This window comes from Cucurbita maxima, unplaced genomic scaffold, assembly GCF_002738345.1.
Source record: "Cucurbita maxima cultivar Rimu unplaced genomic scaffold, Cmax_1.0 Cma_Scf00017, whole genome shotgun sequence".
Lineage (NCBI taxonomy): Eukaryota > Viridiplantae > Streptophyta > Magnoliopsida > Cucurbitales > Cucurbitaceae > Cucurbita > Cucurbita maxima.
In genome coordinates, this window is record NW_019272033.1 from 4,604,473 (window position 1) to 4,628,924 (window position 24,452).

At 37.7% G+C, this 24,452-nt stretch overlaps 8 protein-coding genes across 17 annotated transcripts in view; 3 read left to right on the top strand and 5 right to left on the bottom strand.

Annotated features, from left to right (window-relative positions):
- Positions 1-2,750, bottom strand: part of LOC111492005 (ATP-citrate synthase alpha chain protein 1-like) — a 5,006-nt gene extending 2,256 nt beyond the window's left edge. The window contains exons 1-8 of one of the 2 annotated variants that reach the window (XM_023141145.1): positions 2,642-2,750; positions 2,344-2,452; positions 1,658-1,834; positions 1,371-1,532; positions 1,142-1,222; positions 860-911; positions 488-602; positions 304-385 (exon numbers count right to left, since the gene is read on the bottom strand). In XM_023141145.1, the coding sequence (XP_022996913.1) occupies positions 304-385; positions 488-602; positions 860-911; positions 1,142-1,222; positions 1,371-1,532; positions 1,658-1,834; positions 2,344-2,442 (768 nt within the window). In that variant the 5' untranslated portion in view covers positions 2,443-2,452; positions 2,642-2,750. Of the gene's footprint in view, positions 1-303; positions 386-487; positions 603-859; positions 912-1,141; positions 1,223-1,370; positions 1,533-1,657; positions 1,835-2,343; positions 2,474-2,641 lie in introns of both variants that reach the window. The other variant, XM_023141146.1, reaches the window with a different exon arrangement.
- Positions 2,751-3,708: 958 nt separating this feature from the next.
- Positions 3,709-7,462, bottom strand: LOC111491994. 5 transcript variants are annotated; one of them, XM_023141113.1, is made up of 9 exons: positions 7,161-7,462; positions 6,204-6,561; positions 5,600-5,633; positions 5,046-5,261; positions 4,764-4,853; positions 4,561-4,626; positions 4,381-4,472; positions 4,253-4,300; positions 3,709-4,181 (listed from the first exon to the last, which is right to left on the bottom strand). In XM_023141113.1, the coding sequence occupies exons 2-9, from the start codon at positions 6,530-6,532 to the stop codon at positions 4,085-4,087; spliced, it is 972 nt and encodes a 323-aa protein (XP_022996881.1). In that variant the 5' UTR covers positions 6,533-6,561; positions 7,161-7,462; the 3' UTR covers positions 3,709-4,084. The 5 variants fall into 5 exon arrangements, with proteins under 5 accessions (XP_022996881.1, XP_022996883.1, XP_022996884.1 ...); XM_023141115.1 differs by having other exon boundaries at positions 7,189-7,452; XM_023141116.1 differs by having other exon boundaries at positions 6,204-6,564; positions 7,189-7,452.
- A 273-nt stretch (positions 7,463-7,735) lies between these two features.
- Positions 7,736-8,441, top strand: LOC111492393 (ubiquitin-40S ribosomal protein S27a-like). The gene has a single exon (XM_023141716.1). The coding sequence runs from the start codon at positions 7,794-7,796 to the stop codon at positions 8,262-8,264; it is 471 nt and encodes a 156-aa protein (XP_022997484.1). The 5' UTR covers positions 7,736-7,793; the 3' UTR covers positions 8,265-8,441.
- Positions 8,442-9,307: 866 nt separating this feature from the next.
- LOC111492500 (axial regulator YABBY 4-like) lies at positions 9,308-10,871 on the top strand. Its single transcript, XM_023141856.1, has 8 exons — positions 9,308-9,535; positions 9,620-9,754; positions 9,823-9,985; positions 10,069-10,117; positions 10,200-10,275; positions 10,349-10,395; positions 10,456-10,482; positions 10,739-10,871. The coding sequence occupies exons 1-8, from the start codon at positions 9,449-9,451 to the stop codon at positions 10,743-10,745; spliced, it is 591 nt and encodes a 196-aa protein (XP_022997624.1). The 5' UTR covers positions 9,308-9,448; the 3' UTR covers positions 10,746-10,871.
- A 367-nt stretch (positions 10,872-11,238) lies between these two features.
- LOC111492501 lies at positions 11,239-13,076 on the bottom strand. 2 transcript variants are annotated; one of them, XM_023141858.1, is made up of 4 exons: positions 12,257-12,689; positions 12,044-12,149; positions 11,875-11,952; positions 11,239-11,618 (listed from the first exon to the last, which is right to left on the bottom strand). In XM_023141858.1, exons 1-4 carry the CDS (start codon positions 12,320-12,322, stop codon positions 11,560-11,562), a joined length of 309 nt encoding a protein of 102 aa, XP_022997626.1. In that variant the 5' UTR covers positions 12,323-12,689; the 3' UTR covers positions 11,239-11,559. The 2 variants fall into 2 exon arrangements, with proteins under 2 accessions (XP_022997626.1, XP_022997625.1); XM_023141857.1 differs by lacking the exon at positions 11,239-11,618 and having other exon boundaries at positions 11,625-11,952; positions 12,257-13,076.
- Positions 13,077-13,614: 538 nt separating this feature from the next.
- LOC111492503 (DNA-directed RNA polymerase subunit 10-like protein) lies at positions 13,615-14,682 on the bottom strand. The gene is made up of 4 exons (XM_023141860.1): positions 14,539-14,682; positions 14,303-14,361; positions 14,027-14,121; positions 13,615-13,921 (listed from the first exon to the last, which is right to left on the bottom strand). The coding sequence occupies exons 1-4, from the start codon at positions 14,572-14,574 to the stop codon at positions 13,896-13,898; spliced, it is 216 nt and encodes a 71-aa protein (XP_022997628.1). The 5' UTR covers positions 14,575-14,682; the 3' UTR covers positions 13,615-13,895.
- Positions 14,683-16,256: 1,574 nt separating this feature from the next.
- LOC111492498 (BOI-related E3 ubiquitin-protein ligase 1-like) lies at positions 16,257-19,427 on the top strand. 2 transcript variants are annotated; one of them, XM_023141850.1, is made up of 5 exons: positions 16,258-16,534; positions 16,620-16,676; positions 17,728-17,904; positions 18,105-18,466; positions 18,703-19,427. In XM_023141850.1, the coding sequence occupies exons 3-5, from the start codon at positions 17,799-17,801 to the stop codon at positions 19,252-19,254; spliced, it is 1,020 nt and encodes a 339-aa protein (XP_022997618.1). In that variant the 5' UTR covers positions 16,258-16,534; positions 16,620-16,676; positions 17,728-17,798; the 3' UTR covers positions 19,255-19,427. The 2 variants fall into 2 exon arrangements, with proteins under 2 accessions (XP_022997619.1, XP_022997618.1); XM_023141851.1 differs by lacking the exon at positions 16,620-16,676 and having other exon boundaries at positions 16,257-16,534.
- Positions 19,428-19,476: 49 nt separating this feature from the next.
- LOC111492499 (RNA-binding protein 48) lies at positions 19,477-24,037 on the bottom strand. 3 transcript variants are annotated; one of them, XM_023141853.1, is made up of 8 exons: positions 23,890-24,035; positions 23,698-23,781; positions 23,400-23,480; positions 23,174-23,313; positions 22,941-23,043; positions 22,803-22,872; positions 19,923-19,985; positions 19,477-19,837 (listed from the first exon to the last, which is right to left on the bottom strand). In XM_023141853.1, the coding sequence occupies exons 1-8, from the start codon at positions 23,949-23,951 to the stop codon at positions 19,760-19,762; spliced, it is 681 nt and encodes a 226-aa protein (XP_022997621.1). In that variant the 5' UTR covers positions 23,952-24,035; the 3' UTR covers positions 19,477-19,759. The 3 variants fall into 3 exon arrangements, with proteins under 3 accessions (XP_022997621.1, XP_022997622.1, XP_022997623.1); XM_023141854.1 differs by having other exon boundaries at positions 19,551-19,823; positions 23,890-24,036; XM_023141855.1 differs by lacking the exons at positions 19,477-19,837; positions 19,923-19,985 and adding an exon at positions 22,566-22,668 and having other exon boundaries at positions 23,890-24,037.
- Between the last annotated feature and the right edge of the window lie 415 nt (positions 24,038-24,452).

The following is a 24,452-nucleotide window of genomic DNA, read 5'->3' on the forward strand; positions in this document are numbered from 1 at the left end:
AAAAAAAAAAAAAAAAAAAAAAAAAACTGACTTGCATACAAGAATAAGAGCACTAAGTTCAACGTGAATTACAAAAGAACAAAAATGCCCAAATAACACACTGACAACTGGTATAACGAAACAGAAAATGGCCAAATATCATTACTTGTTCACCCAATAAAAGGTTTTCGAATGCAAAGAAGCATTTTCCATGAATTTCCAGACTAAAAGAATATATGTAAATCAGTCGTCTAGGGTGAAGAAATGTTAAAGGAGAAGGGCATTAAAACTATGAAGAAAAAACTTGACAGATAGGTTCATTACCTTTTCATCTAGACCATGGATAAAGCTTTCAGTAGGACTCATAACCCTACCAAATGGCATAGGAAATTCAATACTCCCCCACCTATAAGGTTAAAAATATATCAGAATATATAATTTGCTAGGCTTGTACTTGATGCACAAGCAATGGATGAAATGCAGTTATAACTAAGGGCGTTAGACATACTTCTTGAAGTTCTTGAAAGCAGCAGTATCATCTAGTTCACCTCTCATATCCAAAGGATATGGCTTCCCATCAACAATCGCAAAAGGATTCATTTCCAAGAAAGTAAAGTCCAGATCTGTCTCACAATAAATTGAAATTAAGTGATCCGCGTACAAAATAAACTAAGGAATTAAATTTACTTCAACCAAACTACATAAATTTTTAAGTCTAATGGACTTCTAAACTACACTCTGGTGATGACTTAACACTGATAGCAAGACAGATCAGCCTAACAGTGATATTGGAACATATCAAATACTAACCTAACAACTTCAGTTTTTGAATCTACCAATAATTTAACATTTAAGTTAACATCCCTAACAAATAACATACCTTGGAATAGGGTATAAACTGCCTTAATAAAATCCTCGATTTCTCCTTTGACCTGGATTGGAAAATAAATTTATGTCAACTGTCTGGTCTTCCAAAGGGGTTTCACGACTTCCCGTGACAAGATAACCATTTCAGATAAATTAAAGCCCCATAAGTGAATAGTATATCAGAGGTCTTAGAGCAGATTTAAGGCTTCCACAAATTATGTAGACATGAGTACTATATGATGCCCATATATAAATATCAACAGAGAAAAAACAATTTTCATCGATGTAAGCTTACCTCCAAAGGAAGGCTTGCCACCAGCTCAGCGCATGTTTCTGAAGTGAGAGACACTCCTGTGGGGATAAATATGGTTTTAACCTGAATGTAAGAGTGTTTCACTGAAACTTAGTAAAATTTGGGGGTGAGAGAAATCAACAGTAAGAGTAATTCCTGAACCGAAAGAGCACTTTTATGCAAAAGATTGTTACCTTTTTAATTTAAAAAATAATAATAACATCAGCAATACCTTATCCCAGTTTTCTTCGATTTCAATTCCTCCACACTCCGAAAAGCTAATGCTGCACCCAAGTCTCTCTGAGACAATATTGAGATAGTATTCTTCCTTGTGCGGAATGAAGGGTTCCACAATAAATGTTGTGATAGGTCCCTTACATCCACCCATTGATACCTGGTTATGAAAGAGAATAACATATTAAAAGGACCACTGAGCGAGAGGAAATGAAATGGGCGACAGAAAACAGACAATAATAATGAGCATATAGCTCAAGAAGACAAAAGGAAATAATACAACACCTCTTTGCCAAGGCGCTCTTTCACAAATGCAGCAACCTGAGCCAGATCAAGATTTAAGGCGACTAAACCACTTTTCCCACGCTTTCCAAACAACATATCGGGCTTCACGACCAATTTTGATGATGAAAGCCAAGGTTCCCTCTCAACAAGGTCATTGAAATCAGTTGATTCAGTGACCTGAGTCAGATTTTAATCATTATAAAATCAACATCGCCATAGAAAGGGGGAAATGAAGAGACAGAATCATGCATTCTCATGATTTCGAGTCGATCTTCGAGCAAAGACAGGGATAGCAACATTAGATAAGATAAGATTTATTCTATAGATTATTTAAGCAGTCCTCTTATCAAAACAAATCCAAGGATTCAGACGGGTGAATAACACTCACATCAACCCTGATTGGGTAATGTTCAGATGAAAATTTCAGGCCGGAAAAGAAAAAAAAAATCGAACATAGACAACATTAAAAGGGGAAAAAAGGATGATTCGGGTTATTGGAACTAAGATTCCACGCAGCACTCACGCGTAACAAAATAGAAAAGAAAAGACGATAAACATTCTTCACTGAATCACTTGTTTCTAGTGAATAAGACACCTCAACATGCAACAATGTGAAGACGACGCCAAGGAACAAAATTGTTAAAAATTTTGAGGTCTAGAAAAATAATGAAACAGGACTGACTCACTTGAGCGGATTGGATGGGCAGTTCTCTACCAGAGATCCGTTTGAAGTGCTCCTTCAACAATTTCTTTGAATCGTATTCTCTGATCTTCTTGCGAGCCATTTCTCAAACCCTGTAGTCACTCAGAGAAGACCTTCCAATCAGACCATTTCCAAGGTAAGAAGTGAATCCTTGACTCCATTCCATATTGGATAATCAAAACAAAGACACACTAGCAGATCCTTCAAGTGTTGGTTGCAGAGAAATGAACTCAAATGCAGAAATGCGGATTGAAAAAAAAGCAAAGAGAAAATCTAGTTACCTTTGGATTAGAAGTAGAGAAAGGATCAGAGTTGCGAAATTGGGGCCGCCTGTAATTTGCCGCACAATGTTTGTTCTAAAAAGGCAGTCGTATTTATAGTTGCAGAGCATTTTAAAATTAATTTTCTAAAATTTGACCAATTAAAAAATAATAATTGGTTGGGTAGTTTCGTTAGCTATGGCTTCAAACGGCGGGAACCTGAATTGCTTGAACGCGAAGGACAATGAGAACACCCAACTAACGGGTGGACGCTTTTGCCGCTCACTCTCATCCATCATTATTCTATATTGCATTTTATTTATTTAATGAACCCGTAATATAATTTATTGAATCACGTGGTGTGACACGTGATACTCGTGGGGGGGTTTTTTCCCGGAAAGAAATACATACTACATTAATAATAAATAAAATAAAACGAAAATTGAGGAAATTTAATCCCAACTCGCAACCAACGGTGGTGCTCCTCCGCATCGGTCCCGCGACTTCAACGTGAAACATGTGACGGTGTCGTTTTCGTTCGAGTAAAAAAGAGCAATTAAAATCAGTGTTTTCGTTTTGTTAATTTTCAAGTAATATTTTTTTTTTTAGAAATCGAAAAAAAAAAGTGTTAAAAATATTAGTTTTAAAAAATTTCAACGTTTTAATGAGGTGAAAGACCATTTATTATAATACTTCTGACTCGGTCGCAAAATGTGCATTATAAAAATGAAATTTCCATTGATTATTTCTCAGCATTATTAAGTTGACATTAATGCATATATTATAATTTTGTCTAAGAAAAATGCATACAGTATAGTCATATTAAATGGCATTGAACGCGCGACTTGTTAATTTCATATAAATAATTTGAGTTTGCATCTTGAATGCCATTTGCATTTGTTTAATCACATTGTTTCAACAAAATTAGGTAGGGTTTAATTAATTATGTGTTTTTAGTAACGGCTAAAGTCATTCACCTTACTTAAATGTTAATTAATTGTTGGACAATTGATTTAATTTTAATTTTAATACTATTTATTACTCCTTCGGAAGAATTGGAACTACTAAAAGTTTTGAATTTACATGAGAATTAAAACGTATATCATGGTGACTGTCTCTGCCTTGATTTATAAAAAAAATATAACCAAAATTATTGTTTTCTGCAATACTCTCCGCTTTTAATCAATTTATAACTAAAAGATAAGAGTTTTGATTCTATTGAACTATGAAATAGGCTAAAAAAGCTGGCACCCTTCGTCTAGCATTGTTAAGAGTATGAGTCCATCCAAGGCCTGCGTTTTTTTTGCACTTCGTTGTCGTGTTTGGCCGCTCAGTATGTTGTATGAGTATAATATTACCGTCCTCGCTCGATAATTCGAAGCAAAACATGATGGGGATCACTGGAAAACAAAGCTTCATAACCCATGGTTCGATGATCGTCTGCTTCAATCATCATCTCGCGTTTCACGGGAACAATTTTGGCAATAGAGACTGCTTGATTTTGATCACTAAAGCGAAGACCCCAAAACAAGGGACATTCATCAACCCAACCCCAGCATACCTGCAAAGTGAATGGCCTTAACTACTAAAAGTACAAAGACATTGGAGTCAGAGGCAGAGACTCATACTTACCATAAGGGAGCAGATGGGGGTGACAAATCAAGAAATGGATAAGGCCACCTGCAATGAAGCAGGTAAAAATAAATCAAAACATGTAGAATCTTTGCAGGAAATTATGTTAGAGCGGAGTGGAAAGTTACGGCATTGAAACAAAAGCGTGGAGGATCCATTGAAAAATGACAAACGTCCCTGTCCACAATACAAAATATCCAATCCGGAAGAGTGGATATCGCTGCAGTTCAAAGCAGAGCCTTAAATCATCATCCAACCTCAATGGAGTATCAAAAGAGAAGACTATTGAAGGAAGTATCCAAACGTACCAAATCATTCAAGATTGTTTCGCCAAGAAGACAAACAGCATTTACCGAGTGCATGGTAACAACGAACTGTGGCCAAACAGTGAATATATCACAACATCAATCAAACAAAACAAAATGCATCTCCCCCACCCAATTCAAATAAGCACTATAAATGACTTTCTACAAGCCAGATCAAGAGGTCGGACAGAGAAACAAATACTTACAAAACTTAGCCCACGTCCTCGAGATAGAAGATATGGATAAAGAATGAACCAAAATACTATGTCTGTGAGTACTACAGCACCTGCAGATGTCTAGAAAAAAAAAAAAAACGGAGAGCAAGAACCATCAGGGCACCCACTTTGTCTTCTCTATATGTAAGAGAAAGATGATAATAATAATAAAGGTTAAACTAATAGCACGTACGAGACTTTGCCAACCTGTGTATATCCATAAATTTCAACATAAAAGCTGTTTCTGCTAAGTTTTAGGAGCAAAATAATCACCTGAAAAATAATTTGAAATGCATATCCACCCACACCAGCAGCTTTGCGTTCATGAAGATCTTCAGGGGAGTTCAAACTCTTGGCTGTATTGGCCATATCAGGATTCTCCCCACCAAGAGTCGGCGGCACATAAGTGCCTCGCTCTGCATCTAAACTTGTACGCTCGGCTGAGCTGCCACTATTATAACAACCATAAATGGAGAATGAAGTTGCAAGCTACAAGATGACAATATTTGAGCTTAGTTAATAACCTGCAGATAAAGGGAAACTAGGCCATGGAATTTTAATAATTCATTGAATGTTAAGGGTTGTTTTCCTGATTACTCTAGTCCTCAACAACCAAAAGGATTTTCATATATAATAAGATGGTGCAACATATATCAAACGATGGATCACTATTTTAGATATGGTAGTTATGTTATGCACAGGGCTAGTTTCAAAGTCCCAAGCATATAACATACGTATGCACCATCCTGCTTTGTGTCTACTAAATGTGAGGGAAGTATAACAGGATTTTCCAGCAGAAATGTAGCTTTCAAAGTTATAAAGCATACCCCAAAGTAGAGCGTGACCAATGTGAACGTCCACCTGCACGAAATAATATGTTAGTCTATGGTTTAACTTCATTTCCTATGTTGTCAAAATAGTTCGTAACTTTTTTTCTGTACATTCAAGATGATCAATTGATTAAATATGATGACCTGAGATGGCAGGTTGATTATTACGTATAGTCAACTACATAAATTTGCAACCTCTCTGGCAATATACGAGACAGACATCAGAAGGATACCATCTAAATCAATGATTGTAAATTTCATTAAATATATTGATGTAAGATGAGAAGAACAAGCTTGACATGCATGGGAATAATGAGAAGAACAAGATTGTTTGACAAAGCACGGGTAGTTGAGAATTATTGAGAGGAGTAGTCCCACATTGGCTAATTAAGAGGAAGATTATGAATTTATAAGTAAGGAACACTATCTCCATTGCTACGAGGCATTTTGAAAAACCAAGAGCAAAGCTACGAGAGCTAATACTCAAAGTGGACAATATCACACCATTGTGGAGGTTCATAGTTCCTAATACTGGTGTCCTCATTTAATATACTATTCAGTTAAGAATGGTACCAGAATACGAGATGTATAAATGACTTACTGAGTATAAAATAAGAATATCCTGCCTCCAACAACAACAGCGTCACCTAATATCAATCCGAAAAGCACAGCAAAAGCAAGCATTCTGTAAGCTAGCAGCCAAGCTGGATGAATTCCTTTCAGACACGGCCGCCAGAGTTCATCTTCATACAATGACCCTGCTGAATCTTGTGAATCATCTCTCGACCCAGATTTGGGTCTTTTGAAGCCTTCATATTTCCATATTAATAAGGATGCCACTACCATAGCGGTTGATAGAAAGACAGCACATAAAAAGAACCTCCAGTTCAACCAATAACTTAAAGTATTAGTATTAGTATCAGTAGTCATGACAGGCTTCCAGGTATGATCTGAAAATTCTGCTAAGAAACTCATGATGGGTTAATTGTACACGATACAGAAAATCCGATTCAATTATTGTAGCTGTCTCTGAAAAGATAGTCTAAACTTGAAGAAAACAGTTATAAATCAATGGTTCAGACAGAACAAAAAAAAAAAAAAAAAAATTAGAGCAGGGAACGAAGAAAGTAAGATGGATCCCAATGACCGTGTGTGGAAGACAAATTCAGGTTCAAACAAGGAGGAACAACGACTATAAAATCAACTCCAGTCATCGAAAATGATTTTTGTGAGCATAACAACAGATCTTTTCTGAACAATTGAGTTTTTTTCACCATTGTAATGGGAAAACGGAAAGATTAGAACGAAGCGAATCCATGTGCATGAAAGAAAAAACAACCACAAAAGAATGACTTGAAACTCAATAAACAACACCAAGAAGTATGGTTTAAACTCATATATCCAACAAGAAATATCACAATCATTAGAAGTCCACAGAAAAGGGAAATAGGGGGAGAGGGATTCCCTAATTCTTTACTTTAGATTGCTCCAATTGAATCGAAACAGAGGCGATCATTACAAAACTAGAAAGGCAAGAAGACCAGCAAAGTATTCGTACCAATAAAAAAGGAAGGCGTGGGGCTTACGGTCTGCAAATGAAAGGGAAGGGAACAGAGAGTTCAATAAAGAGGGAGATGCTTTGCTTCCTTCGATGATTTGAGAGAAAGGAGAGTTAAAAGCTGTACAGAGAAACTGTGTTAGGTAGAGAAACTGTGTTAGGTAGAAGAACTCCGCAGGTGCAGGAATAAGTGCAGCAATGGGGCCTTCCTTCCTTCTCTTACCGCGGGATCGCGGGAGGAGCAGACTCGGGTAGAGCCGTAAGGAACGGATTGGTTTATGTGCGACTTTTTGGGAATTTTTCTGGACAGACTTATGGTCAATCTAGCTGCCACGTGTACCACCAAAATTATAATAAACCATATTGTTTCAATTTCAAGCTTCAAATATTTAATGCGTTATTTTGCAAAGTTATCAAAGTGATGAAACGGGCCTGAATACTTTGGGCCATAAAGCCCAGCCTGCTACATCCATGAACCCAATTAAATGCTGATCAACCCAACCGCTTCCTGACCCATTCCCGAAAACCCGCCCAACAAACCTAATTCCGGTATATAAAGATTTCGCATCAGATTTAGCCCTAATCTCTCAATTTCCCCTCGTCGCCTCGCTAATTGCCTGCGACTGCAACAATATGCAGATCTTTGTCAAGACGCTTACCGGGAAGACCATAACTCTCGAGGTCGAGAGTTCTGATACCATCGACAATGTCAAGGCAAAGATTCAGGACAAGGAGGGAATACCGCCGGGCCAGCAGCGTCTCATATTTGCCGGTAAGCAGCTGGAGGATGGTCGAACTCTTGCCGACTACAACATCCAGAAGGAGTCCACGCTCCATCTTGTGTTAAGGCTCCGTGGTGGTGCTAAGAAGCGTAAGAAGAAGACCTACACCAAGCCTAAGAAGATTAAGCACAAGAAGAAGAAGGTCAAGCTCGCCGTTCTTCAGTTTTACAAGGTCGACGATTCTGGAAAGGTTCAGAGGCTTAGGAAAGAGTGCCCTAACGCTGAATGCGGAGCTGGTACCTTTATGGCCAATCATTTTGATCGTCATTACTGTGGCAAGTGTGGTTTGACTTACGTATATCAGAAGCCCGGCGGCGATTAGGTCTATTTTATGTCTACATTTTGATAGAAATTGCTTGTTATGATAATCATTTTTTCGGGACAATACTAGGATTTCAAATGATCAAATTGATCTATTTTCATGAACTGTGTTACATTTGGAGACGCTGGATGCTCAAGATTTGGTTCATATATTTGAAGCATCTTTCAATTTCTGATTGTTTGGTTGTTTTTACTCAGAGATGTTATGAAGTGTTATGTTCTCAAATTAGTGCCGAAATTACGTCAAATTTGTTTCTCCCAGTAACGAGTCTGTCCTCATGGTCGGAACCAGGTCTTGGGCCTCTTATTAGTCTATAGGAGCTCTAATGGTTAACCCAAATTTTAGTTCATCACTCTTAAAAGTTAAAACCATATCAATCCAAATGAGGTCTACACCCTCTGAGCAAAGTGAAAACAATCCTCTATTAACTTCAATCTCTAGAACAGAGTACAATTCAAAGAGTTGGGGACGACTCCAACACTCAGAAACTCTCGCACCAAAAAAACCCAGAAATTTCACCCACGCTGCCTTCAGACGGTTGAGAAGAAAATGGATATTGACCACGTTCTGTTGCACACTTTGTGTTCGAAGTGAAGGGCACGGTGGTTTCCAAAATAACCAATTTCTTAAGCTGCTGGACTGAATCCGGAGAAACACATACTTCAATGCTTTGGGCTTGCACAACTTACAAGCCCAATCACACGTCATTTGGGTTTGAACAAAATTAAAAAAGAAGCCCAGCCCAAATTCTAATACGAAGTCAACGGTATCTAGCTCTTTTCACCAATTTAAAATTTTTAAAAGCGAATTTAACCTTATTTATATCTAAAATATATAATTTAGCTTACCAACCTCTCTATCGATAATATATGTTAAATTTTAGTGATATATTAAGAGTTATGGACATAACCTGTGGTTCCTCCCTGTCCATGGGGCAGCTAGTTGAGGGTTGAAAACATATTTAAAATAAATATAGAATTAAATGATAAAAGAATCTTAGTGAGAAAACGACACAATGAGTTCATTAATTGAAAGGGCAGTAAACTATTTGAGAATGATGAAATAATAATGCGTCCACCGAAATCAGCTATAAATTGGAGTTGCCGTTGTGTCACAGACATACTCAAAGCTCCTCATCTCTCTTTTATCAATTGTTTGTAGTTTGTACACAACAAGGCGTTGATATGTCGTCCACACTGGAACAGCTCCTGCCCGACCCCTCTGAACAGATTCGCTATGTGCAATGTGGTCTTTGTAGCACCATATTGTTGGTAGGATCATATTACAATAAAATTATATATTGTAGTTTTGTTTGGAAGTGTTGAATTAACAATAGTATTGTATTATACAAACAGGTAAATGTGCCATACAGCAACTTGTCGATGGTGGTGAGCGTAAGATGCGGCAACTGCACTGGCCTCCTCTCCGTCAACATGGCCAAGCCCTCTTTTATCCCTTTTGATCTTCTCACTTCCCTCTCTCACAACTTGGTTGGTACCCTCTTCATTTCATTTGGTTTCCCTCCAAAAACATGTTCTTAATCATTCAAAATTGACAGCCAAAGGAGCCTTTCCAAGACTTGAACGTCCAGAAACACTTGTGCTTGGACAACCTCAACAACACGTCCGACCTCCTAACCTCGTACCACAACATTATCCAAAATCACGAAGACGATGATGACGATGCCATCATCATTCCACCCACTCCAGTTGTTAACAAGCGTACGCCTCCATGGACAATATAGTATTATCATTATTATTTGAATTTTATCTGGCTTTTGATTGTGGCCTCTGATAATTATTAGCCCCGGAGAAGAAACAGCGAGCCCCGTCAGCTTATAACCAATTCATCAAGTAAGATAACAATAATAATAATAGTATTGATAAGGAAAAAAAGAATGGTATTTCATGCATATGGTGCGTGCAACCAACGCAGGGAGGAGATTCGGAGGCTGAAAGCGGAGAACCCGGGAATGGCGCATAAGGAGGCATTCAAGACAGCGGCAAAGAATGTAAGAAAGAAGCATTGTTTGTTTGTTGATTAATTAATTAATGTTTGAGAATTGGTTTGGTTGTTGCATGCAGTGGGCTCATCTCCCTCCAGTCAATGGCGAAGGAGATCACGTGGGGAGGAAGAGAAACGTAATGTGAGGGGAGAGGGGAGAGGGGAGAGGGGAGAGGGGAGAGGGGAGCGGGCGGAAGGGAAAGAGCTTAATCAGGTAAATAATACAGCGAATGAGGGAGTTAATGAAATGGGGTAGGGTACGTGATTATTTAAACACAGATTATATATGAGTAGACAAAACATTTATGTTGAGTAATGAAGAGAAAGGGAAAAGTGTTTACCATTTGCGTAGAGGAAGAGTTGGAAAAGTTGGGTCATAAAGAAAGGAAAGCCAACGACCACGTCCTGAAATGGAGTCGCACTTAATTAAGAATTTATGAGTAATTACTTGCAATTCTCTCTGTTTTCAGCAATTGAATGGATACCACTGAGATTGAGATTCAGATTCAGATGGGTCTCTGCCCTTTCCACCAAAACTAATTCAAACCCCTCACTCAACATGTCTTCATATCGTTAAATTGTAATGCTTCTAATTTCATTTCATGTCTACATGTGTGTGTGTGTTTTAGCTTTCAATATATGAAGGCAGGCTTAGAGATTACATCCACCTTCTCCATCATACATCACCTCCTCATTTGGATACCCACTTTAATAAACCAATAATAAGGCGCTGCTTAAAATGTGAATCCCAGCTCCACATACTTCTCTATGCAATTACGTTCCTTCTCAACACTCCAATAATTTGGTTTATTTTATTTTATTGTATTTTAAAAATAGAAAATATGAACAGCCTTAATCTTGAAAATGTGTAGACTCTTAAAAGTGGGCATTAAGCCTTATTTTGAGTGATGTTGATGAGGCTGACTCTATTAATGAGGGCATTAATTAAAAAGCTTGACAACTGGTGAGTTTATTAATTAAAAGGCTTCTATTTTGTCCTTTGCCAACCAATGCTCTATTTATTTCAGAAAAATAAGTATTATTCAATTACTAAAGGCTTATTGATCAAAATCAGAAAGTTGTTTGGGGGGTGGAGTTCCTCTTAGGCGGAGGCAGTCCACATAAAATGCTCCACCTCTCTCCTTGCTTCTGCAACAATGCCTTGGACCATATGCACGCCTTTGTGATAACAACCATCACACTCTCCAGACCTACTACCTAATCTACATACATCTCAACTAGTTGAACTATAGAACAATCCGTGATTGAAACATTCCATTTTTGAAATGGGTCACCTCCACTGATATTGCCTTCTCATGATTCTGGACACACTCCTCCTCGTGAATTTGGCTGTACATGGGTCCAAATTTGGGATCACTTAAACTCATCCAGTATTTATTCAATGATCAAAGAAGTAGGTTTAAACCTGTTCTCTTACTTTACACTAACAGTTGTTAATGATAGCATAAAAAGTGGAATGTTTTAAGAACAAAACATATGCCTATTTTGGTTATTAGAGGTTCTCATGATGTTATATGCCAGACTGAGGAGTTTAAGGAAAGATTTTTTGAATAATTTTTTGGAGGTAGGAAGGGAAGGAACATACTGAGGAATGGATGGCGAGAAATAGTGCGGAAATATGCCCGGAAGAATTCGGGGTTCTCTTTCTGAAGCTCTTTCCACACTGTGAGGCGCAACCACAAAACACAAAACACAAACCCCAAAACCTCAATTAATTTGATTTAAACGAAGAAAGTTAAAAGAGTATTATGGACCTGTATGTGTTATGAGAGGGCGAATGTTTGCATGGTGCGCCAATGCCTTCACGCACTCATCTCGACTCATATGAAGCAGCAAGCATCTCTCTATCAGGTGTTGGACCTGCAATATTCAAAATTATACTCATTACCAACTTACTTTTGTATAATTATACATATATATCCAATCCAATGGAGAGAGCGAGAGAGAGCGAGAGAGAGAGGCAGTACCATCCGGATATAGGCCTGGGGGTGGCAATGAAAACAGGGAAGAAACTGGTGGCTGTAAGGGTACATAATACCTTTAAATCTCTGTATAGGAATTGGACAAAACCAATAGAATATAAGTACATTCAAGGGAGATGATGTTGAATCCAGAGAGAATAGGAGATGAGAAAGGAGCGAAAGCTTCACAAGCGCCAAAGAGGAGTAGATGATATTTGTGAGCTTTTTATGACAAGAGAATAAGTAAGAGGCGAGAAGACCATATTATATTATCCACAGATATCCGAGTGAAGGGCGGAAACAGGAGAAGCAATCCAAATGATGGGTACACCCGATCCAAATGAAAGAGATAAAAAAGGAACAACGCAAATCTCTCCACCCCTTTGGCCCCAATAATTTAACACCCTCTTTAAGTTCATATACTGTCTCCCAAGTGGCATTCAAATTACAGCTACGCATTGATGGTTGATTGATCCCATTATTTAAGATCAGCTGCCTTCAAAATGAATGGTCACAACAACATTGAGAGAAATTGGAAACCCATTTCAAAGGTGAGCCTGGGGATGGATAAGTTTTTAGTGTCTAGTCGTTGCCCACGTTGTCTCCATATTCAACATACACGCGGAGAAATGGGATGGGAGTGATTTGCGCTGTGACAATCCTTCAAGTTCATGTTTCCAATCCTCAACTTCCTTGTGTTGTGAAAGAATATAGTCCCTTCAAAGCCTTGATCGTGATTTGAAGGATGAGCAACCATTTATTACATCAATTTGACTGAATTTGAGTTTGTAGTGATCTGATATTACTCAGTGTACTTACCACTATATTCATTCCACAGTACTTCTCTTCTATTCATGCTATCACAAAATTCTATTCTGAGGAGCAACGACCCTGCCCTAAAAACAATTACAAACCAAGTCCTTAGTTTTAGTACTGGACATTCAAACTATTGACACAGGTTATCACCCACAAAGGATGTCATTGGCGAAGATCAAATAATTTCTAACAAAATGTAAAATATAGCTGTAAGACTAAATCGCACTTTGCAAACCACTTTCATAGGTCTGAACAGTCTGCAAAATATGTTGAAGATCAAAGAAAAAGTTCAAATTGTACAGGCCCAAACCAACCAGTAGATAATGGTCTTTTTTTGGGCTTTCCCTTTCCTATAGACTTCCCTTAAAAGGTTTTGGAGTGAAAAGCTTGAGGAAAAATAAATTCCCCTATCAAATGAATGAAGGAAACAATATGCAGGTCAAACTAAAGCTTATGAGCACGTGGGAAGATAACAAACCATCTTTTATGCCTCATCAGCTAATCGACATTCAGAAACCAAAAACTATAAGCATTTAGAACAAATGGCGTAGCAAAAACAGCTGATAGTTGTATTAATAGGATTGTAGATGCAATAATGCAGATATAGACAGACTACATCCGTTTTTTCTAACCAACTCAACTGATAAATAACTCCTAAAAACTAATAAACACATAGAATAGAAGATTAAATAACCGAACTCCAAGACATTAGCTGAACTCTGGTCCTGTAATTATTCTTTCCATAGTTCTTTTCTCTCTTAACTGGACGCGAACACGGTAAAAACATGAATCACTGCTGGACTGAATAAGCAGCAAACTTGTCCCCCGCCTAACTGGGATCAGACTTATCCAGAGCTGAAAACAACAGCAATTCAAGTGTGAAAGGGCAGTAGGCAAAAGATTGTACATTGCAAATTTAACAACTCGTGCACGAACATAGAGAAAAGAAAGAGGGATTACTATTGTAATTAAGAAGCTTCTCAATAAGGTCAACATGAGTCATGAGCATTCGCCTACAGCAGTAGCGAACCAAGCCCAGGGCATCAAGCGCATCCCTAATACAGGAAAAAGAAAAGCATTAGCATCCCCAAAAGGGTATACTTTCGTCCACTAGCAAGTGCAACGTTCAAAAATCAAGAATGAATTCAAGAGATAAATTTAAAAACCAGACACGTGTGATGACAAGAAGTATGAAAGGGGAAAAGAAGGAGAAGAACGAACGTGTTACTTCCTTACCCTTCTGAATAGTCCGCCTGCAGAAGATCGAGGTAATGATCCCATTTGTTTCCAATCACCTGAAAAAAAGATTAAAAACTGCGTCACTGCAAGAGTCGATACTAAATTGAAAACTTTGTGATCTCGTATGCAGCAAACCGAAACCAGTCGCACGTTTAACGATAGAGGAAACATGAATACGCAATTCTGAGAAGATGGTTAAAATTAAAATTTGAATATAGTTGTCCATGGCTTACCTTTCCGCAGGTGAAGCAACGCACTGGGATGATCATCTTCCCCTTCTGGTCAGCCCTCGGAGGGAAAGATGGTAGTTTCTAGGGCTTGAAAGGGAAGGGAAAGGGTTTAGCTTCGCATTGACCGCATCGGTGGGCATTGGTATTTTATATCCTTTTTGGTTGGGCTTTGATCTATCAGCCCATTTAGCAATGGGCATTTCCCTTCAAGGCTGCAAAACTAGGCCGAGGAGTTGGGGCTTAGGCAATGCAAATGAGAAGAAGAATGTGAGCGAGCCCACTGAAGCAGAGCCCAGAGGATGTACAATTTACACACTCATGGCTGAAGATGGTTTGGGTAGGGTTTGGATTTGTTGGGTTGGTGAATTAGTCAACAAAACGTGTTTGTTTGAGTGGGAAAGAATAGAATATGAGGGGCACGCCGATTGAGGCCCATCCACCGCGTTGTGTCCGGAGTCCGGTTTTGTCCTCTTCTCCTTTCGGCTTCTCCGTCAACAAAATTGACCTTTTACATTCATATCAAATATGCATGTCAATGTGCACCAAACACAAACAGAGGCTGCTCTTTCCCATTTAACTCCATTTCTATTAACAGGCTCTTTTTATAGCTTGGACACACAACAGTAAAAAGTAGGGGGTTTTTTTGTTGTGCTAGTTGTGAAGTAGTTAGTGGCATTGGGTATTTAAAAAGAGTTTTGAGGGGAGGCAAATAAAAATATAGTCAACTTTGAGTTATTTACCTAACAAGTTAAAGCATTGTATTATTGACCTGGATCTACACTCCATATTTGAATCTCTGAAATTAAATTGGAAAACAAGAAAAAGGGGGGAAAGCGAGTGAATGAATAAAAAGGGTTCGGATATGGAAGTAAAAATAAATAATAATAATAAATGCAATGGGGACTAGAATGGTGACCCGCAAATCGGGGAATGGAGATCCGTGAGCACAGCAGGCTGTCGCTTCGCTAGAAATGCAAGGGCAAAGGCAATTGTTGCAATTGCGCGCCAAAAAGAAGAAAGAAAAAAGAAAAAAGAAAAAAGAAAAAAGAGATGTGGGCCCGGGCAAGGAGTGGAGGGAAGGCCCAAGGCCATGTTTCCCGCCCCTCCCTTATTTATTTTTCTTTTCTTTTCTCTTCTTTTGTGGTTTCAATAATTTATTTATAGTTAATGCCTCTCCTAACTCCTAACTCCTCGCTCCTACCCACCATCTCCTCCTCCTACGCTCATCGTTTCACTCTCACACCCCACCAATCCTCCCCTTCCATTTCCTCGCTCTCGCTCTCTCCCTCTAATTCTCATTCTATACATTTTTTAAAATAATGATTTTATATGTCTTGTTTTCGTAGTAAGCATAATAATATATTACTGGGGGAGGGGATGTTCAAATTCACAAACCAACTGTACAGCATACTGAGCAATCACGTTCAACCTTGGGTATGACCCAACCGCTAAAAATAACATTCAAGGAGTTACCGAATGCCGTAAAATAAAGGAGCAGGGGCAGTTATGTAAAATTCAAATTGTATTTAGAAAAAACAAAAAAGGGGGGGAAATGGAGAGTGGGTGGGGTCCAGGGGATGGTGAGTTAAATTCGTGGGTTGGGATATTATCACCTCTAATTTTCTTCTTCCCCTGGGAATGGCTTCCATAATTCGAGTTTCGTAAAAAGGAAAATAAAATAAAAATATAAAAAAAAAGGAACGGAAATCCGTTTGCGTAACCACTACCACCGATTCATTCATTTGATTCGAATAAATTTTGCACTCCCACCGCACCACCTCCCTTATTTTCTCTTCCCTCTCTCCTATAATTTTTCTTCTTCTTCTTCTTCTTCTTCATCTTCTTCTTCTTCCTCTTCCTTTTCGTCGGTTACCGCTCCAAAACCCTTCCATCCCTCTCTCCCCTCTCTCCCCTCTCTCCCCTCTCCCCCATATATTTCTTCATCCTCTTCCTTCTTCATTCTCTCTCTTTTTCTTCTTCTGCATATACCATCTTCAAGGTATTCCATCTTTCATTTCTTTTTTCTTTTTATCTCTACTGCTGCCAATTGTGTGGATGAATCTGTGTGGATTGTTGTATGCCAGGATCTGGAGATGATATTTCCTCTCATCTGATACTGCCCAATTCACTTCCTTCTTCAGGTATTTCCTCTCACCTTTCCTTCCATGTTTCATAACCTACCTTTTGTTCGCATCCTTGCTAAACTCCTGCCTCGCAAGCAAAACTTCCTATTCCTAATAAATCCCTGAACGATGATCTGAACTAAACATATTGTTACACTGTCTGTTCTTTTCTTATTTAATCCCTTTTTTCTTTTTAATTTCATTATGCGATTCCGGTCAAACCTGCTCATCAATCCTTCTAACTTTCCTGTTTTAGAGATCCCCGCACTTCTGATACATTCAACTTCATCCTGTTTTTCCACTTCTTTACCGTGTGCCCGTCCCTGCCGATGTTTTTTCTGACCATCTGGATATGGTTCTGTGATTGAACTTCTGAGATTTTCTTCTGATCTGATGTCTTTCTAGTGTTATTCTGAAAATCGTGCTTGCCTTCAATTTTATATTTATGTTTGACTTTCTGCTATCAAGGTTGATTTCACGATGGATAGTTTCTCGTATTTTCACTTATTCGGATGGATTGTTATTCTAAGTTAATGTTCCGAATAACTGGATTTTATAAGATTACTGATTCCTCATTATTGGAGTTTCAAATACCGAATTAAGTCGTGGAACATCTAACCCATATATTGTAATAGGAGATGTTGAGATTGAGGCCTGTATTGTTTTATTGTATTTGGGAAGAGTTTAATAGATAAGCTTTTGTGACAATGCCAAGAATGTTTTAGAACTTGTTTCATCCAAGAATTTTTGCACTTCTGTGAATTGGCTGCGTCAATCCTCTTATTTCGTCAGGTGTTTTTCCAATTAAACCCCTTCGCCCCCTCTTGGTTAAATGATTTGTAGTTGATATGGTTTAGTGTCTAAGCCATGTCTCATGCTTATGTAGTGGACATAACTTATCAGTAATTGACATGTACTTCTTCCTTGAAGTTGGGGGTTTAAATCCCCATACCCCAGTTATACTAAAAATATGTTCACGTAGTGTAATAGTTCATAATGTTGTCCTTTTTCTTGTCATTTTAATTCTATCATTGAAATAGATTATTAAGACTGTTGTCTGCTTTTGCAGGCTGTGAACCCTCATTACTGTTGGTATTTTAAATTTCACATTATCTGAAGTCCACCAGTTCTCTGGAGAAAATGTTGGGTGGCAACAATGGCAATGGCTTGCTTCCCGTTTTCCAGGATGAAAATCGAAATCAATATCAAACTAATGCTTCTGGCCAGCTGCAGTTGTTTGGGAGTGGTAAGTTGTTTTTGTTTCTAAGAAATCTGATTTTAACTTAATGAATTCCATACAATTTTTTTTTATATAGATTATGTCTAACTAGATTAAATGATTTGAATTACAATTCAAGTCTGATGAATATTTGGAAGATCAATCAGTACTTGATGAATGATCTTTAGTTCTCTTGGTTCTCATATAGTTCACAATTTATATTGCAGTGCCTGTTAGCTGTGGAATTGAGCCTGTTAATTATTTTGGAAGTGAGCAATTGGCTCATATGCTTCGCCCTAACAAAAGAAGTAGGGAGATAGAGGATTTCTCATGGCAGCAGAAGCTTCAGATTTCCTTAAATTATAATGCCTGTCAAGATGATGCTGATCGTTCAGCAAGCATTAGAAACCCAAATGCTGTATCAACAGGCTTGAGGCTATCGTATGATGATGATGAACACAACTCCTCAGTTACCACTGCAAGTGGAAGTATGGCAGCTGCACCTTCCATCATCTTTTCGCTTGGTGATAATATCAGGACTGAGATTGATAGACAGAAGGAAGAATTCGATCAATATATTAAAATTCAGGTACTTTTAACCTGCTCAGTGCTTCTAGGAGTTTATTCTATGCTGCATCTGTGATGTTATTTTCTGGAAGATGTTTCTTGTCAATGTCTAATTTTGTTCATGTACTTCGTATTACTCTCTATAGCAATCACTTCACACTACGCCTGTAAATTGGGTGTTCATGTTAAAGCATCATCCTTCAATTTAGTTGATTCAATTGACCGATGTTTTAAACTTACCATCTACCTTGCCAACAGGAGGAACATTTGGCAAAGGGTATTAGGGACATGAAGCAAAGACATATGGCTTCCTTTCTTAGTGCGATTGAGAAAGGAATTGGAAAGAAACTACATGAGAAGGATGTAGAAATTGAGAGCATGAACCGTAAAAATAGAGAACTGGTGGAGAGAATAAAGCAGGTTGCCACTGAAGCCCAAAATTGGCATTGCAGAGCAAAGTACAATGAATCAGTAGTGAATGTCCTGAAAAACAATCTTCAGCATGCTATCTCGCAGGGTGCCGACCAAGCGAAGGAAGGGTTTGGAGATAGTGAAGTGGATGATGCTGCCTCACACATTGATCCAAACAATTACCTTAATGTTCATGGTGGGACTATGAAATCTTCAACCAGCAATTTACCAGGTTTCAAGGAGCACATGATTTGCAAAGCATGCAAGGCTAAAGAGGTTTCCATCCTACTTATGCCTTGCAGACATTTATGTTTGTGTAGAGATTGCGATGGACTTGTAAATGTCTGTCCTGTCTGTCAGTTGATCAAAACGGCAGGTATCCAAGTGTACTTGTCCTAAATTAAAATCTTTACCAAAGCGCCAAAGAAAATCTTGTTTTCCTTCCGTCTGTATGATATATACCTGCACTATTTTTCAAAATCACTCAAGTGAACGCTGGTGTTGCTCGTTTGGAAAATTGAGTTTGAATGGTTGAAAACCTGGGGCCATATCGTACTCCTTGTCTTAGCATGAAGAACGATCGCATTGTTTTTGCACATACCGTAGAACTAATTTTTTGTCGGTAAATTCATTATTTATTTGTCATTACCCCTCTAATAGTCCATTTTATTATCGCTAGCTATATAAAAAAAAGATATTGCAAATGTGCTTGTAAATATGGGCTAGAGTAGTGATTACAATAAAACTCTCCCCTACAGAACTTTGTAATAAAATAATCACCTTTATAATAAAACATCACAGTTAAATTTGCACACTGCTAATCTGCGTATATGTGATATGTCAAAGTAGCGTTTGGTGCAACGTTGAGGCACCCATTAGCCGTCTCTATAAAGGTCGGCAAGCATTAGATTCTTCTCCTATTATCCACACGTGATCTCTTGCTCACAGGTCCAGCTTCCAGATGTTCGCTGCATGATTGAATCTAAAGCACAAAGTTAGTAAGCAATGATTAAATCACAATGTGCGCAAATGTGGAGAATGATAGTATGATACATAAATTTTTTAACCTTATCAAGCTTTTCCCTGACGAGATGCACAGTTTGATTCATAGATTCAGATGCGAAGTAATCCTGTACACGAGAAAAAAGTGACATTTTTAGCCACAAGAAAAACTACAACAGGCTACGCAACAAGGACAGGAATATATACAGAAAAGAACTAACGTCCACAAACATTCAATCCATACATTCAACCAGAAACAAGAAGATTCAAAAGCCATTATCTGATGGGCCAGCCAACCAACATCAATCAGACATGTACATCAAAAATAATCAATAGGGCAAAACTCACAAATATAACTAAAGAGTACATGGCTCTACAGCTAACCAAAGGGAATTAAACCTTAACAATGAAGAACGTGCTTAAAACAATCAAAGAAGAGAAAATCTACAAAATCAAGTCAAGAGGTCCAACAGAAAAAGGTTACCCGTCTTAACAAGACTGATTTTATTTCAGGGAAAAAACGAGGAAGGACGATAAAAAGGCACTTATTAATAACCTGAAACTGATAAATGAAAGTATACTGAACATAACTGCAACTGCAACTAACAAGTGTGTCAACAAGAAATCTATAAAGGCATATAGCATGGTCTCCAATAGAACAGATGATCTAGAGTACTTGGTAAACCCTGAGTTTGCACTCCTTTAATGCAGACTTCAACCCGATAAACATAAATGTGATAAAACAAAATTACCTTTTAAAAAATTAGCACATAGGCATCATCTACAACAACAAGAAAGAAAGGAGAAAGCAGAGTAGGAAACAAGTAATTTTATGACTAGTCTAATTAGGTTATTTTGATTTAGATAATTAGTTAGATGTTGATGTCAGTTAGTTAATTCTGTTGATTAGTTCATTCGTGATTCACTAGTTATTCTTATCTTTTTATAAGTTGAATAGCCCATACTTGGTTTATCTTGGAAGTTTTTTTATAATTAAAAAATTTAGACTTTAGACAGTTTCAATGGTTTCCCCTTGTGATAATTTTGACTTAATCACAAAATCTTATTGCAATAATCTGGTATCAAAGAGTCTTGGTTGTTCCTGAACTCAATATATATATATATATATATATATATCTTGGGTTGTTCCTAAAGATGAAGGATAACCACAAACGAAGAATGGAGTTGAGATATTGGGGGTGGTGTGACCTGCCACCAAAAAAATCTTTTGTCCACATTTGGATGCAAAACCATGTCCTCGAACATCTACACACTTGTTCCACACCAAGAAGCTCTTGCTTCATCTAAAGAAAATTAAGCCCCTACCCCTAATTTCCACCCACCAGGTCAATATCTATTACATTGCAAAAGTGCATCTTCTTCACCATTGATTCACACCAAGAGGCATTTGCTTCATGTATGTGTGCATGTGTGCGCGTGTATATATGCATGTATGTAAATTCTATATGGAAACTAAGCCACTCTATCTTCAAATCTTCAAATCTGAGTTCAACGAGAAGTCACTATTGCATCATGCTCATTTCTCCAATGCGTAGTTGGACCTTTCTCTCCCCTCCTCACTTAAGGTCACCAAATCCCTGATTCCAGAGAAAAAGGGCAAAAGAAAATAAAGTTCGACTAACAGTAAAGAAATCTGACAGCAATGAATGTCAAGGACTTATTTTCTCCATTTCTTTTCGATGGTGTAATAACTACCATAAGAAGGTGAACCTGATTTCTATTCTCTCTCTAAAGTGAGATTATAACATATATTTTAAAGAAGCCCTAAAGACTAGAGATACATATCAGTCATCTAAACCTTCGACCAGTCTGATAGCAAGGATAACAAGCCTAGTTGATTTCCAAAGTCCTCAAGCCCAAGGAGTCCACAATTTATATATATTGTTTTAGTTGAATCACGTTTTGATTCAAGGTGCAAGCCATCAGTACACAAACGTAGGCCTCTCCAACCTTCGTCATTGCCCAGAGTTAGAAGCCTACTACACTCTTCAATATAATACAATTTGTGGCATTGGGTATGGAATTTGGAGAAAAATAATTCTAAAGATAATTTTGAAGAGGTAGTCAAAACTGATGAAAATATCTTCAACAATGAATTTGATGAGGAGCCTAGAGTAGAATTTTGATTCAAATATTGATGTTTGGGTAACCTCCAATGGAATGCCAAGTGGTTTGGTATTCTTAGCCAAATAAACGGCTTTGTTTTAAATCTATCGACACACAAATCTGACCAAGATGCAAAAGACATCTTAGGTCAAAAGTCTAACAACTCGGTGAACTATGCATTAATGAGAGACTTGAAGCACCAACACTTAAGAACTCTGTTAATGAGGAATTGATGGTTACTATATTACAACTATTGACACGTTAGTTCGAATTCTTGAAAAACAAAATGAGGAAATGAAAAAAACCAAAAATTAGAATACAATAGTCACTGAATAACCTATGTACCTACCATTCATGATAGATGGGGCAAGTTATGGAGTCAGTAGTTAGTATTTTTAGCCTATTGGCATGACTACGTTGATGATAAATACTTTTTTTCCTTCTTTTTTATGAGAAATCGAACTTTCATTAAGGAAAAGAACAAAAAGAAAAAGAAAGAATATAAAGACATACAAAAAGAGAGTCCACAAAAGGAGGCAGCATATAAGAAGAGCCTCCGATCAAGTAAAATAACACTACGTTGATTGCAGATCACCCCACCTATCACATTCATTTGCCTTTCAAAGTAATCGTGCACCCTGTTGGATTTAACTCCTTGTACCCGTATTGCAGCATGTAATGGAACTACGTCCAAATACATCAAGTACAAGAGAAAGCATAAACTAAACGAACACAGAATAATGATTCCTAGCTTTGTTAATAATCATAACATAAAAGGTGAGATGACAAGAGAAGGAAAAAAAATTATGATAACAAACCTGGTCAGAGGAAACTCTTGTTATTTGAGACACATGTGGATTGGAACTGAGTGCTGCATCTCCATAATTCCTACCAAAAAAGGACAGTTTAAACTATCTCACGATTGGAGAAACTGCAAGTTTTCATTCTGCTTATACCTCTTTTCAAGAGAGTTCTTCTGTTCAAGAGTGTAATGAGAATGAGAAGGATTTGTAAACTTCGTGGTTGCTGAATTAACGGCAGATCCTCTTGGTCTTCCAGCTGATAGCAAAGTTATAACATGCTTAAAAGTGAACCTATTGGAAGGAAACACCATTTCCTCCTAAAACAACATCTTCCTATCATACACAAAATATGCCAATGCCTACATTTTGCGCAAACACAAACTTACAATCCAATCGTGCTAAAACTTCTCGCCTCCTAACTTCTAGCTTTTCCTTTGTATCAAGCAAGCTTTCAAAGTCAGGAGCATAGGAGACTTGCAGCCGATTACCAAGGAAAACAAACTCATCCAATTTTCTTTTTGCAAACCTAAAAGTTAAAATATTATGGTTCAAACACTGGCTCAATAACGCATTATTTTGATCAAAAGAGAACCACAACCAAGCTGAAATTACCTGGCATTGCTGACCAAATGAAATTTGACAAAATAAACGTCTGTGAATTCATCACATTCTTCTGCATCCATCGGTTTACACCTGTCGGAGTATGAAATAAGATAGAAGGAAAATATGTAGGCATAAGAGGTGTTGAATATTCTTAAGAGAGGCATATGAAATTATCAGAAACCAATCCGACACTGCTTTCAAGATGAAATGGCAATACATGTCGCAGCTGAGGTAAACTAACATAATGCGCTACAGAAAAAGGATGTAAAGATGATTATAGAAGAAAGAACGGAAACGAGAAGAGTACTCTTCAAGGTTTCCATAGGAGGAGAACAGTTTGAGCAGCTCATCTCCGCAACCCAATGCCGGAACGTTTCTCACAATCAAATACCTGCAGGATTTCACAAAAAGGAAAAGAAAAGAAAAGAAGAAACGAGGTAAATATAAGCCGCATAGATCTTGGATTCCGCAAAGGAGAAATAAGAGAAGCGGAGTAGACCTTGACTCATCGCAAATCGTATAGACGCGAACCGCAGGGGGCTCGTTTGTATAGCGAGGCATCCCCGTACAAGTCTAGCCGCGGGATCGCGGGAGGAGCAGACTTGGGTAGAGCCGTACAGGAATGGATTGGTTTATTGTGCGACTATTTGGGAATTTTTATGAACAGACTTCTGGTCAATCTAGCTGCCACGTGTACCGCCAAAATTATAATAAACCCTATTGTTTCAATTTCAAGCTTGAAACATAAAATAGATAAATCTAAAATTCAGTTTTTTCTTCTCTTTTTTTTTTTTTTCAAAGACTACCAAGAGAACATTTCGTAAAACTTATTTATCGTTATATTGTATTAAGAGTAAAATGGAGGAGAAAAACTTGCAGCCATATATATAATACCTTATAACCTAAATATATAGTACCTTATAACCTAAATTCTGAAGAGAAAACTCTATTCAAGTCATTTGAAACAATCAATATTATTTTGATGAATATTTAAATTTGATTTACTTTCACAAATGATCAATAAAAACAGTCTTGGGCCATTTTTCGAGTCACTGCCCATGG